Raw genomic sequence first — 14936 nt, 5'->3', positions numbered from 1 at the left:
CCCGAAACAGCAAATCAGCTTCCTCATCCTCGTTGTGTAGTATGGGGGCCCCGAAAAAAACATGAACTAAGGCTCCAAAAACACCCAAATACGTCCTTTTAGAAACCGCCATGCTCTTAGTATAGTGATGCGGGTATTTAGATGTTGTACACATGAAATTGTGTCATTTTGAACTTTATCCGCAATGTTATATTCCTTTTTGTTTTTCGGTGCCCCCATACCACACAATGAGGATGAGGAAGTGATTTGTTGTTTGGGGTTAGTTTCTCAAATGTGAAATCACACACAAGGTGTCAAGACCCTTCTATAACATACCATTTACATTAAAAAAATAGAGATTTGGTTGTAAAAAATACTTCTCCTTTAATTGAAGATCCAGCAATTTTCAGACCCGCTCTCTGGACTGGCTGGTTCTGGAGGTCCCGCGGTTCTCAACTGACCTGGGGGGAAATGCTTGTAGTTTTTATGCCCCCAGCTCATGGAATAGCCTTCAGGCCACCTTGAAATTAGACTTGCTGATCACTATTGGATAGTTTAGATCGAGTTTAAGGGAGGTGAGTTGTTTGTTTTTATTAATCTTGTTGGATTTATTGTATTGATTGTCTTACATTATGTGTATTAAATGGTGTATGTTCATGTTCACAGGGCTCCCTTGTAAATGAGACCCTGGTCTCAATGGTGACCCACTCTGTATAAATAAAAGTGAAATAAAAAATAAACACTTGCCCCCCAATCCCCCCTTCCCCGATACATGTGTAAATATTGTACTATAAATTGTGCCTTCCTGTATTATACTGTACTTATGATTAAATGTTTATTCTATTCTACTGAGCCATTTACTTTTTTTGCATTATTTTATTATTTCTTATTGTTGCATTGTCAAGAAGGAACCTGCAAGGAAGCATTTTGTTTGGACGGTGCATGTGTATCCTGTACATACGACGAATAAAACTGGAAAGTTGATTTACGCAGCTTTTTGGCCATTAGCCAATCGGCATTTCAAGGCATGTGAATGCATCCAACCGGGATTTACGACTTCACAACTGGTAAATTCCCACCTCACACTTGGTTACTAACTCAGCACAGCATAATGTTGAACAAACCCAGTATGTGTTATTAGTGGGTGTGTTTTGGTTGTAAGGCTACTGAAGACTACAACAGACAGAAGTCGACAGGGGAGGTGCTTCTGCGACAGCCGAAAGTCGGACACTAATGGTTTTCCAACAGCAAGGCTCAGATCAATATGGCAGTGTGAACATAGCTGCCGTTGTTTATTTAAATGTTTCTTTATGTCAAAATAAATCTAACCCCCTATATCACACTCACAAACTGAAATCATGTGTACACTGTACAATCAATTGGTGAGCGAGATGGTCTCGAATATTACATTCATTTGTAGGATATGCAGTGGCGTGTATTCATGGATGCCAAGGGAAGCCAGGCTTACCAATAAAAAAAAAAGATAGAAAATATATATCAAGGGAGGCTAAATGCTCGCTGGCTTCCCTTGCATTCAATGCTACGGGCGGCAACATTATAATATTTTTGACCAGACAGCATCAGAAAGATGGGCTAGATGCAGAGACAGAGGGGCGCTGTTTCGCTAGCACGGATGCTTTCTCTGGTGAGATACATTCAGCCTCTTGCAAATTGAAGGAAAATTATGAAACACAGAGAGACGAAAGATATATTTTCTCTTTCGTCTCTCTGTGTTTCATAATTTTCCTTCAATTTGCAAGAGGCTGAATGTATCTCACCAGAGAAAGCATCCGTGCTAGCGAAACAGCGCCCCTCTGTCTCTGCATCTAGCCCATCTTTCTGATGCTGTCTGGTCAAAAATATTATAATGTTGCCGCCCGTAGCATTGAATGCAAGGGAAGCCAGCGAGCATTTAGCCTCCCTTGATATATATTTTTAAATACAATAATAGCCAATCAGCGTTGAGATCAACTAGTCCTGGCACACCAAAAAAAAGTGTCAAGGGAAGCCAGATTGGATTTAGCTTCACACCAATCACATCAGGCCAAACGTAATTTGACAGAAATAAAAACTTGAATTGTTGCATCTTGTTGTCCTCCAGTGGCTAGCTAGCTAAAATTGGCCCTTTCCTAAATTAGCCATGGAAGGAGATAAGGATTTGGACATGTGGTTTTACGTAATTCTCTGTACTGACCAATGATTATAATGGCGATTCTGATCCAACCATAAATTCATACATTGTGCTTCTGGCCTTAGAGGATGGAAGTTCTATATGTAGTAGGCTAATCGTTGCCCATGAAAGGAAGTTAGGCTAGCTAGCAAGCATTTTAGCCAGGTAGCCTAGGACAACAAAAACTAAAAGCGTATACTGTATGGTAGAGTCATAGACCGTATTGGCAACATGAAAGAGAGGATGGCGGCGTTGGTGTTTCTCTAGAAGTAGGGTGAGTCATGTTTTTTCTACTTACACACACAGAACTCAGTACTATGGACAGCCATATGATATTTATCGTATGTTGATTGGACTAAATTGTTTTTGGAATCTTTTAGATGTCACTGTATTAGACTAAGCATAGGTGATTTAATGATGTTGAAATGGTGCTGGAATGGTGGAGGCAACTCCTGTTTTCTTTGCGACTTGCGGTAACTCTCAGGTGTTCTAAATCAGTGGTTCCCAACCAGAGGTACTAGGACAAATCCACAGGGGGTACTTCAGAAGACTAATGAGACCATAGGCTTACTGGTAAAATGCACATGAGGGGATACTTCAGGGGTACTCCGGGCAGATCAAAATTCAGTTGGTGATATGGTAACCGAAAAGGGTTGGGAACCACTGTAAAAATCTAGTTGTTTAAAAATATATATATAATGTTGGAAACATTATATATTTTTTAATTTTTAATTTCACCTTTATTTAACCAGGTAAGCCAGTTGAGAACAAGTTCTCATTTACAACTGCGACCTGGTCAAGATAAAGCAAAGCAGTGCGATAAAAACAACAACACAGAGTTACATATGGGATAAAAAAAACATAAAGTCAAAAAATACAACAGAAAATATATATACAGTGTGTGCAAATGTAGCAAGTTATGGAGGTAAGGCAATAAATAGGCTATAGTGCAAAATAATTACAATTAGTATTAACACTGGAATGCTAGATGTGCAAGAGATGATGTGCAAATAGAGATACTGGGGTGCAAAAGAGCAAAATAAATAACAATATGGGGATGAGGTAGTTGGGCGGGCTAATTTCAGATGGGCTGTGTACATGTGCAGTGATCGGTAAGGTGCTCTGACAACTGATGCTTAAAGTTAGTGAGGGAGATAAGAGTCTCCAGCCTCAGAGATTTTTGATTGACCATGCTGTAGGTCATGTAACTGTTTGTTACATGCAATATGTTTTGTGGACTCCACCAGACAGATGTTGCTCTCTGGTTTTGTGATGGAACAAAGGTGTGGTTGAATTTATTCTGCCATTGTGTCTTCTTATTGTTTCGGCCTAGGCCTATTTATCACGGCGGCAAGGCATATGAACTAAAATGTTATAGAGCAAACTACGCAATTATCATAACACATATATATAGGTTGTAATATGGCTTTTTGGGGGGGGGGGGGGGGGGCTTGGCTTCTACAGTGATTTGACCCACACACCGCTACTGAGGATATACAGTATATCCATTGTATATATACATGAATCGCGGCAAAGTTGGTTCCTGTTTCAGTCACGTCTTTGGTCACATTAGCATGGTCAACCAAAAACACCATAATGATTGGTCGAGAGCATCAAATCCATGATGCATTGTGGGTAAATGGTGACTGACTGACTGATCTACAAATAATAATGAGTAGTTATTTATGATGCAAGGTGATTTTGTAGATCAGTCAGTCGGCAGTCGCTGCACTGTTGGAGGCAATGTCGAACAAGCCCAAAGACCGAATGACCTTTGATCACATGGTTTTTGTAAAGTGCGGCGCAGGTCGGACAATTGTTATCCCCATTATGCATCACACCAACGATGGTCACCGACTAGACAAAATTGATCTGCTCCAACGTGCCCAGTGTCAGGCTCTCTTTGCATTTAGACTGGTCTGGTTTGAGTCAGATTCACAAACTGCTTTTGTGAGAATTATTTTGTTTTTGTAGTACAATTTTCTTTTTTAAACTTTTTAAAAAACAATGGCACTTTTAGTTTGTGAAATGTGATGAATCAGTTCTGTGTTGCAAAATGTATTTACTTATTTTACCTGCCAACTAATTTGCTCTGTTTTGATTGGTCAAGTGTTTGTTTATTGTTGCAGAAGAACCAGGAAGTTGGGGAGTTCATGTTCAAGCAGAGACTGAACATAGCTTTCCTTTGTTTTGTTGGGGAATTCATATTTCACTATGGTTGGACCCTTTTTCTGATCAGAAGAATAAAGAGAACAACATCTACACAAGGTAAGGAGAGAGAGAGATTTTACATAGACATGTTTAGACACTGCATGCATGACTTATTCTATTAGCCATAATACAATGTATTTTTAAGTCATTTGATATCAATGTTTTTGCTTGTTCCTAGCAATGGCTTATTCCAGCAATATCCTGTCTGAAGAACAATTCCAATGCTCTATCTGTCTCGATGTGTTTACTGAACCTGTCTCCACACCATGTGGACACAACTTTTGCATGGCCTGTATCAGAGGATACTGGGATAGTACTGACCTGTGCCAGTGTCCAATGTGTAAGGAAACATTCGACAGAAGACCTGAGCTTCGTGTCAATACTTTTATTTCTGAAATGGCTGCTCAGGTCAAGAAGTTAGCTCCAGTTGAAGTCACACCCATCACCACAGGACAACCTATGGCCAAACCTGGAGAAGTGCTCTGTGATGTCTGCACTGACAGGAAGCTCAAGGCCCTAAAGTCCTGCCTGATGTGTCTTGTCTCATACTGTGAGACTCACCTGGAGCCTCATCAGAGAATTGCAGCCTTGATGAAACACAAGTTAATCAACCCTTTGGAGAACCTGGAAGACAGGGTGTGTGCGAAGCACGAGAGACCCCTGGAGCTGTTCTGTCGGAGTGATCAAAAGTATGTATGTCAGATCTGCACTGAAACAGACCACAAGACCCACAACACTGTCCCCATGGAGGAAGAGTGTGGAGAGAGGAAGGCTCACCTGTGGAAGACCAAGGGTAAAGCACAGCAGATGATCCATGAGCGAGTGCAGAAGGTTAAGGAGATGCAACACTCAGTAGAGCGCAGCAAGAAAGAAACAGAGAAAGAGATAGTGGGCAGTGTGGAGGTCTTCACTGCACTGGTGCGATTCATTGAGAGAAGCCAGGCTGAGCTAATTGAGGTAATTGAGGAGAAGCAGAGAGCAGCAGAGAGGCAGGCTGAAGGCCTCATTAAAGAGCTGGAGCAGGAAATCACTGAGCTACAGAGGAGATGCACTGAGCTGGAGCAACTCTCACACACTGAGGACCACCTCCACCTCCTCCAGAGCTCCCCATCTCTCTGCACCCTTCCATCCACTAAGGACTGGACTGAGATCAGTGTGCACAGCAGTCTGTGTGTGGGGACTGTGATGAGAGCTGTTTCTCATATGGAGAAGGCACTTACTAAAGAGATGGAGAAGTTGCCTGAAATCAAACTAAAGAGGATAGAACAGTATGCAGTGGATGTGACACTGGATCCTGGTACAGCTAATCCCTTTCTCATCATATCTGAAGACAGAAAACAAGTGAGGTATGACGACATAATCCAGGATCTGCCTACAAACCCAGAGAGATTTGATCCTGCTGTATGTATCATGGGAAAGGAGGGTTTTTCCTCAGGAAGATCCTACTATGAGGTCCAGGTGGAAGGGAAGACCCGCTGGGCTTTAGGATTGGCCAGAGAGTCCATCAACAGGAAGGGGAGTATTACACTAAATCTAATAAATGGATTCTACACTGTAAGGCTGAGGAGGGATGAGTATGTGGCTAACGCAGAACACAGTGTACCTCTCTCACTGAACGAGAAGCCCCGGAAAGTGGGGGTGTATGTGGATTATGAGGAGGGGGATGTCAGTTTTTACAATGTGGAGGCCAGGTCTCATATCTACTCTTTCACTGGCTGCACCTTCACTGAGAGGCTCTACCCATTTTTCTTTGCAGGTGATAATAATGGGGGTAAAAACACAGCACCAATTATCATCTGTCCTGTTAAGTCCCTCAGCTTAGTTTGACATCACATGGGTTTTTGCAATGTGAGGCTCTAAATCACAATAAAAGTGTAAATATTCAACATTCCAATTATACTAAGAGAAAAAGGCAATGTCTAAGTTAAGTTACATCACTGTATCCTCCATAATAATCACAATCAAGGAAGCTGTTGCACATGCAGTCTTTCATAGAGATGTTGTGTTCTGGAGTATATGTAGAACATTCCTTAACCACCAGGGAGCGCTGTTGAGACATACTGCTCTCACTGCCGACATCTGCTGGAGAAAAAAAGGACTGACAACGAAATGGATAACACATGTTTTGCCTCCATACTCATTATTACATTAAAATAATAATAAAGATGGAAAGATCAAGTCTATGTTGTCTGGTTTTATTAATGGGGTGGTTTGTGGTGACACACACAAACATGCACATGGGTACACGGATGCTGGCGTACACACCACAGATGTGCTGTAATTCCTGAAATCACTGTAGATGAGGGAGTACTCCCAGGGTAGGTGACCCAGATTATCTGGCCCTAAGCGTGGTAGAAATATGCCTCCCTACACACACACCCCTCCACCCCTGCGAGGCCTTCACACATTCCATGCATTTCTGGAGTGCTGTCTGTCAGCGCCTTCTTACGCTAAAGAGCCACTGACAGCCATTAATTATCCCACAGGCTGAACTAAGGGCATTCCTGATGGTATGTGTGTGTGTGTTAGCTAGGGGTAGACACCTGCAGAGGCACGATTTAGATAACACTGTCACTGTTGCCATCCAAGCATTTCCATCCAAGCACACAGATTAGTGGTCATAATGGCTGATACCAAAACCTGCTGATATCCATTCTGTTTTTCAAGGTCCAGGCCTGTTATACTTCACATTACACAGCCAAACTAGAAAAATAAGTATTTTCTCCATTACTTTCTATGATAAACTGTGTGTTCGCCAGTACAAGTAGCATCTATTCTACCATAACTCCTAAGATCAGAGCCCCATGGGCACCATCACCACCATCACAGCTGAGATGGTGGTCTGGTGTAGCCAAGCTCTTATCCTGTCTCTCTCTCTTTCTCTCTCTCTCTGTGTTAGTGTGTGTTCAGGACAACCAGGGCTACAAGTAGAACACAAAACAATTTGACAAACAGTTGCATTCATGAGTCTTATTGACAAATGTCAAAAATATTAAGGACCAACTAGTCAGTGACAACTCTTTGGAGTTTCTATAATAATAAGCCATTTAGCAGACGCTTTTATCCAAAGCGACTTACAGTCATGTGTGCATACATTTTTACGTATGGGTGGTCCCGGGGATCGAACCCACTACCCTGGCGTTACAAGTGCCATGCTCTACCAATTGAGCTACAGAGGACCATACTTTCTGACAGTATTATAGACACTATGTCCTTGGATTTCTTATGATCTTCTATGTAGAAGAACCCTTTACCTTCTAATGACTCCTGTGTAGCTTGGGAGAGTCATGTGTGTTTGTGAGAGTCTCAGCTTTCCATAGATACAGTAGCTTTAATATTTAAATATATTTAAAATATTATTAATATTTTGTAGTTCAAACCATTCGGACTACAGATGTTTTTGTAAAAAGATCCGTCCCCGGACCCCTTCGGGATCCGCCCTTGTCTCATAAACACCGCTGTAGTTCAGCCCCCGTTAATCACACAGACTATTGGTTGGTACCAACGGATGCAGAAGAAATAGACGAATCAACCCAGAAGTATGTAGCTCAAACACACAATGTTTAAAAGGTGTTCGAATTACAAATCGTGCCTGTGTCGCGGTGGGACTCATTGGGTTAATGTAGAGCTGAGTGAAGAGTCCCACTAGACCCATTGCTCTTCCTCATTACTGACAGACTGGTTTAAGTATCTCCTCTGGGAGAGCCAATCAAGATCAAGCCTGTTTAAATGTCCCCTTAGGGACAGCCAATCACGATCAAGCATGTTTAAACGTCTCCTCTGGGACAACAAATCAGAGCTTGGAAATAACTGAGAACCACGAGGAACCCTTCAACCTGGGACACACACACACACACACACACACACACACACACAGCTGGTGCAGAGCCATGTTCCAGGATGTGAATACTGAGAGAAGAGCAGTGCTGAACACTAGAACTGTGTGTGCTATGCAGCGTTTTACGACTTGAGCGTTTTACGATGATCTCCACAGAAGATGACTTATGATGAAAAGCACAGTCAAGGTTTTAGCAGTTTATTAAAGCACTACAGTAAATTACTTTACAGATAAATAGACAGGCGCGCGCTTGAATGCACGCGCACACACACACACACACACACGCACAAGGCTGAGCTGGCATGCACACGCATCTCTTAAACATATCTGTCTGCCTGCCTGTCTGTGTGTATTGCATTAATTAAACAATTCCATGTCATATCTTAGCCTCCAGGTGTCAGGGTTATTCACTTAGCCATTATGGTACACAGCCCTCTATCTCTTTACTGTCTTTTGCCAGACACTCTTGCCAATATGTGGAAGATAAAGTGTTTTTCATCAAGGAAGAGGGAGAGAAGGGGGAGGGGGGGGTTGGGAAAAAGAGAAGAGAAAAGAGAGGAAAAGGTAAAGAGATAGAAACATACGTGTAGGTATGCTGACTGTGCGTGGCCCATGTTGCCATGGTAAAGATGGCCACAGGGATGGCAGACGGAAAAGAAAGATTCAGATTTATGATGCTATATTTCATCTGGAGTTGCCCAGGCCCATTCTGAATTATTTTACAATCCTTTTACAATCCTTCTTTACTTTCTTGAAGTAATCACATCTCATAATCTCACAGGTCAGTGATCACCTCAATGAAGGAAGGAAGGAAGGAAGGAAGGAAGGAAGGAAGGAAGGAAGGAACAAGCCAGCATGTCTTTGTATATAAATATTCCTGCATTTGGTTCTTTTTGATTGAACTGAAAGGCAGCATGGTTTTGGGTTTAGGCACAGATTGTTGAGTGTATTTCAGGAAAATAAATGTACCAAGGCAGATCATCCTTACTTGATGTCATTTCCTATCAATTCCATTACTAACTCAGACTTTTGGCAAAGGTAGTGTTTGTGTGAGAGAGAGATATGTGGCAGAGGTGTGGGTTGGAGGGGCTGTTTGTTAGCTTGGAGATCATGGATACTACGCTCATGTCACAGCACAGCTTGTTGTGAAATGTTAAGTCGCCACCGGCTAACAGATACATGTAACACACTCACGGCCCGTCTCCCCTCAGCCTCAGCTGTACTACACACACACAGTCCGTCTCCCCTCACCTGCCACGACACAGATACATTCCCACAGGTGCTAGCACTGTCCAGGTGTGAGGAACATCTCACACATCTCGGATCCACCCGTATGATGTGTCGACAGACCGTCCTGCCTGAGATGGTTGTCATAAATTCATTGTGTCCACAGCTGTGTGTGTGTACATATGTTAGAAAGAGAGGGAGAGAGGGGGAAAGGAAGAGAGAGAGATTGAGAGAGGTGGTCGCCATGCAGGCCAAGGGGAACAAATACTGAGTCCAAACCCCCATAGAAAAATCCACCAGCATGGAGAGAGCTAGTGCAGCTGAGCCCATATAAACAGTGCTGGCCAAGCCAACAGCAGGCTGCCCACATGAACACAGTGCCTGGAAAGCTCTGGACCACGACACGCCTGTCACTTTCACTCCCTATCTGATCCATGCTGTTCTCCTTATCTGATTTATCCACTCAGGGATAATATGATGATGTTATCAGTGAGGTCACTCACCATCTGTCGCACTGATACAGTATCTCTCCTCTCTCGCTCTCTCTTTTCTTCTCTCTTCCTCGCTCTCCATCTCCTGGCTGATTCCCTGAGTTCATGGAAAGAGTGAGGTCAGCAGAACTGTCCCTTTAGAACATCAGTTAACTGTCCCTTTAGAACATCAGTTTGGGGCTGTGACCCATTTAAGGCCCTCTAGAGTTTCTTGAGGCCCACCAGATAGACAGAACCAATGTTTCTAACCAAGCCAATATGGACTAGCCTACTTACAATTCAAAATCCATGATCTTCAATGATCAATCAATCTGTCCATGCAGCCTAGGCCTCCGACTTTTTCCTGTTTATCACAGCACTGTATTCCCCAGAAGTTGGTACGGACACAGGGCATATATAGACACCCTGTATATGAATGTAATACTACAGCCTCTAGGTCTGGGCCTATATGGAACAGGGGGTATAGTCCAGTGGCTATGCATCAAATGTGAGGGGAATTGTGGACTTTGTGATAAAAGCACCAAATTTCACACACAGCTAGAACAAGTCCTTAGAAGTGTTTTTAGCTATAGTGCCATCGCAGACTTTTTATATGACCCCACCCCAAACCAGCTCAATGGGGCTATATTGGACAGGAGTTACATGGCCATATCTCCATAAATAATAGGTACATAAAGCCCAATGATGGCTTAAAATGTTTGACAGGGTCTGGAGAAGACAATAAAATGGCCCAAGTATGCCATATATATTTAAGCAATAAGGCCCGAGGGGGTGTGGTATATGGTCAATATACCACGGCTAAGGGCTGTTCTTATTCACGATGCAACGCAGAGTGCCTGGATACAGCCCTTAGCCGTGGTATATTGGCAATATACCACAAACCCCGAGGTGCCTTATTGCTATTATAAACTGGTTACCAACGTCATTAGAGCAGTACAATTTTCTGTTGTTGTCATACCCGTGGTATACAGTCTGATATACCGCGGCTTTCAGCCAATCAGCATTCAGGGCTCGAACCACCCAGTTTATCAATATGAATATACTTCTCAATTTCAGTATTTTACATTTAAATACTTATGGTATGGGTGTTCCCTAAAGTCTACTGATTTCAAGGATATACACTGAGTATACAAAACATTAAGAGCACCTGCTCTTTCCATGACAGAATGACCAGGTGAATCCAGGTGAAAGCTATGATCCCTTATTGATGTCACTTGTTAAATCCACTTCAATCAGTGTAGATGAAGGGGAAGAGACAGGTTAAAGGATTGTTAAGCATTGAGACATGGATTGTGTATGTGTGCCATTCAGAGGGTGAATGGGCAAGACAGAAGATTTAAGTGCATTTGAACGGGCATTGTACAGTAGTAGGTGCCAGGCACATCATTTTGAGTGTGTGAAGAACTGCAACGCTGCTGAGTTCTTCATGCTCAACAGTTTCCCGTTTGTATCAAGAATGGTCCACCACCCAAATGACATCCAGATAATTTGACACAACTGTGGGAAGCATTGGAGTCAACATGGGCCAGCATCCCTGTGGAATGCTTTCGACACCTTGTAGAGTCCATGCCCCGACGAATTGAGGCTGTTCTGAGGGCAAAAGGGGGTGCAACTCAATAGTAAGGTGTTCCTAATGTTTTGTACACTCAGTGTAAATATCTCTTGTAATCATAGAAATCGTGCATGTTCAACATAGCATGCAAAGGTTGCAGGTCTGTGGAGATCTTCACAATTGCTATAATAATCTGTGCAGAATCTCAAACGGCACTGATCACTCGCACTATGGACTTTTAATGTAATCTCAACCACTATCCAGGTCATTTGGTTGTGCTATTAGATGAAGCACAGTGATAATACATTAAGTTGTTGTATAAATACAAAGTATCTGACATTGTATTCCCATTTGAACCTTGTTGGGCTTTTAAACGGTTGAAAGCGCAGTGATAACACATTTAGATGACAACTACACCAGAAGTCTTTTTGCATTTGGTTGTGTTTTTAGATGGTTGAAAGCATAGCGATAACACATTGGGAATTCAAAATCTTCTGACTGTCTTTTTGAGTGGGTGAATAAAGGTTGAAATCTCATTGTTCAACAACATATTACCCAAACATCCACGTTTAAATGACGTGGTGTGCCCATCCCTAGCACACACAGCTGATTAAACTAATTGCATTCTAAATTGAAGCTCATGATTAGTTGATTCAGGTGTGTTAGCTGGGGCAAACACCAATCAGGCCCCAGAGGGATAGCTAGTCAGTTGTTCAACTGAAATGTATCTTCCGCATTTAACCCAACCCCTCTGAGGTGCGGGAGGCTGCCTTAATCGGCATCCACGTCATCAGTGCCTGGGGAGCAGATGTTGTTGGGGGTTAACTGCCTCGCTCAGGGGCAGAACAACATATTTTTACCTTGTCGGCTCAGGGATTCAATCCAGCAATTTAGATCCAGCAACTGGCCCAACGTTCCTACTCGCCAGGCTACCTGCCACCCCAATAAGTTGCTCATCACTGTTTTAAAGGATAGATATACTTTATCTGGCATACTTGGGCCATTTTATTGTGTTTTCCACACCACCTCAAACATTTTAAGTCATTGGGCTTGATGTACCAATTATTTATGGCGATATGGTCATGTGAATGCTGTCCAATTAGAACCAATGGAGCTGGTTGTCGCCCATTTTGGTAAACTAGTGCCCCAGAGTATAAAAGGTTAAATCTACAATGGCACTATAGCTAGACATTTTTATTTAGACTTTTACTGGCTTTTTGTAAAGGTTGAATGGTCTCATCATAAAATATACACTGCTCAAAAAAATAAAGGGAACACTAAAATAACACACCCTAGATCTGAATGAATGAAATCATCTCATTAAATACTTTTTTCTTTCCATAGTTGAATGTGCTGACAACAAAATCACACAAAAATGATCAATGGAAATCCAATTTATCAACCCATGGAGGTCTGGATTTGGAGTCACCCTCAAAATTAAAGTGGAAAACCACACTACAGGCTGATCCAACTTTGATGTAATGTCCTTAAAACAAGTCAAAATGAGGCTCAGTAGTGTGTGTGGCCTCCACGTGCCTGTATGACCTCCCTACAACGCCTGGGCATGCTCCTGATGAGGTGGCGGATGGTCTCCTGAGGGATCTCCTCCCAGACCTGGACTAAAGCGTCCGCCAACTCCTGGACAGTCTGTGGTGCAACGTGGCATTGGTGGATGGAGCGAGACATGATGTCCCAGATGTGCTCAATTGGATTCAGGTCTGGGGAACGGGGGGGCCAGTCCATAGCATCAATGCCTTCCTCTTGCAGGAACTGCTGACACACTCCAGCCACATGAGGTCTAGCATTGTCTTGCATTAGGAGGAACCCAGGGCCAACCGCACCAGCATATGGTCTCACAAGGGGTCTGAGGATCTCATCTCGGTACCTAATGGCAGTCAGGCTACCTCTGGCGAGCACATGGAGGGCTGTGCGGCCCCCCAAAGAAATGCCACCCCACACCATGACTGACCCACCGCCAAACCGGTCATGCTGGAGGATGTTGCAGGCAGCAGAACGTTCTCCACGGCGTCTCCAGACTCTGTCACGTCTGTCACATGTGCTCAGTGTGAACCTGCTTTCATCTGTGAAGAGCACAGGGCGCCAGTGGCGAATTTGCCATTCTTGGTGTTCTCTGGCAAATGCCAAACGTCCTGCACGGTGTTGGGCTGTAAGCACAACCCCCACCTGTGGACGTCGGGCCCTCATACCACCCTTATGGAGTCTGTTTCTGACCGTTTGAGCAGACACATGCACATTTGTGGCCTGCTGGAGGTCATTTTGCAGGGCTCTGGCAGTGCTCCTCCTGCTCCTCCTTGCACAAAGGCGGAGGTAGCAGTCCTGCTGCTGGGTTGTTGCCCTCCTACGTCCTCCTCCACGTCTCCTGATGTACTGGCCTGTCTCCTGGTAGCACCTCCATGTTCTGGACACTACGCTGACAGACACAGCAAACTTTCTTGCCACAGCTCGCATTGATGTGCCATCCTGGATGAGCTGCACTACCTGAGCCACTTGTGTGGGTTGTAGACTCCGTCTCATGCTACCACTAGAGTGAAAGCACCGTCAGCATTCAAAAGTGACCAAAACATCAGCCAGGAAGCATAGGAACTGAGAAGTGGTCTGTGGTCACCACATGCAAAACCACTCCTTTATTGGGGGTGTCTTGCTAATTGCCTATAATTTCCACCTGTTGTCTATTCCATTTGCACAACAGCATGTGACATTTATTGTCAATCAGTGTTGCTTCCTAAGTGGACAGTTTGATTTCACAGAAATGTGATTGACTAAGAGTTACATTGTGTTGTTTAAGTGTTCCCTTTATTTTTTTGAGCAGTGTATATTTTTAAATGGGTTACCTATCTCTCTGCTGGACATAAGGCATTCCCGTGGCACTCCTGAGTGGTGCAGTCGTCTAAGGCACTGCATCGCAGTGCTAGCTGTGCCACTAGAGATCCTGGTTCGTATCCAGGCTCTGTCGTAGCCGGCCGTGACCGGGAGACCCATGGGGCGGTGCACAATTGGCCCAGCGTCGTCCAGGGTAGGGGAGGGAATGGCTGGCAATGGAGCATGGCGTTTGCAACGCCAGGGTTGTGGGTTCGATTCCCACGGGGGGCCAGTATGAAAAATAAAACAATAATGTATGCACTCTGGATAAGAGCGTCTGCTAAATGACTAAAATGTAATTTATATATACACTAGATGACAAACAGGGGGCTCTGTTTTGAAGCCACCACACCTCCATCTTGGTACTCCCCTACTGTTGTAAAAAATATTTTGGAAGCTATATAATTGCATTTACTAACATCTACATTTGTTTTTGACACATTAATTATATTACAGACACCTTAATGCATACTTTTCAATTACATTATGTGAGCTAAATATAAAAAGTATAATTTTTAGAAAGTACTAATGTTACTGTCCCCACTCCAACAAAAAAAGTACTTAAATACATGTTATTTTGTCCTTGAA

General features: G+C 43.3%; 1 protein-coding gene across 1 annotated transcript; it reads left to right on the top strand.

Moving 5' to 3' along the window:
• Positions 1–4323: 4323 nt before the first annotated feature.
• LOC311138103 (E3 ubiquitin-protein ligase TRIM39-like) lies at positions 4324–6488 on the top strand. The gene is made up of 2 exons (XM_084172766.1): positions 4324–4417; positions 4539–6488. Exon 2 carries the CDS (start codon positions 4541–4543, stop codon positions 6185–6187), a length of 1647 nt encoding a protein of 548 aa, XP_084028892.1. The 5' UTR covers positions 4324–4417; positions 4539–4540; the 3' UTR covers positions 6188–6488.
• The last annotated feature ends 8448 nt before the right edge of the window (positions 6489–14936 follow it).

This window comes from Coregonus lavaretus (genome assembly GCF_964263955.1).
Source record: "Coregonus lavaretus genome assembly, chromosome: 12".
Lineage (NCBI taxonomy): Eukaryota > Metazoa > Chordata > Actinopteri > Salmoniformes > Salmonidae > Coregonus > Coregonus lavaretus.
The sequence above is the reverse complement of the archived record's forward strand: the minus strand, read 5'-3'. Positions and strand labels throughout refer to the sequence as shown.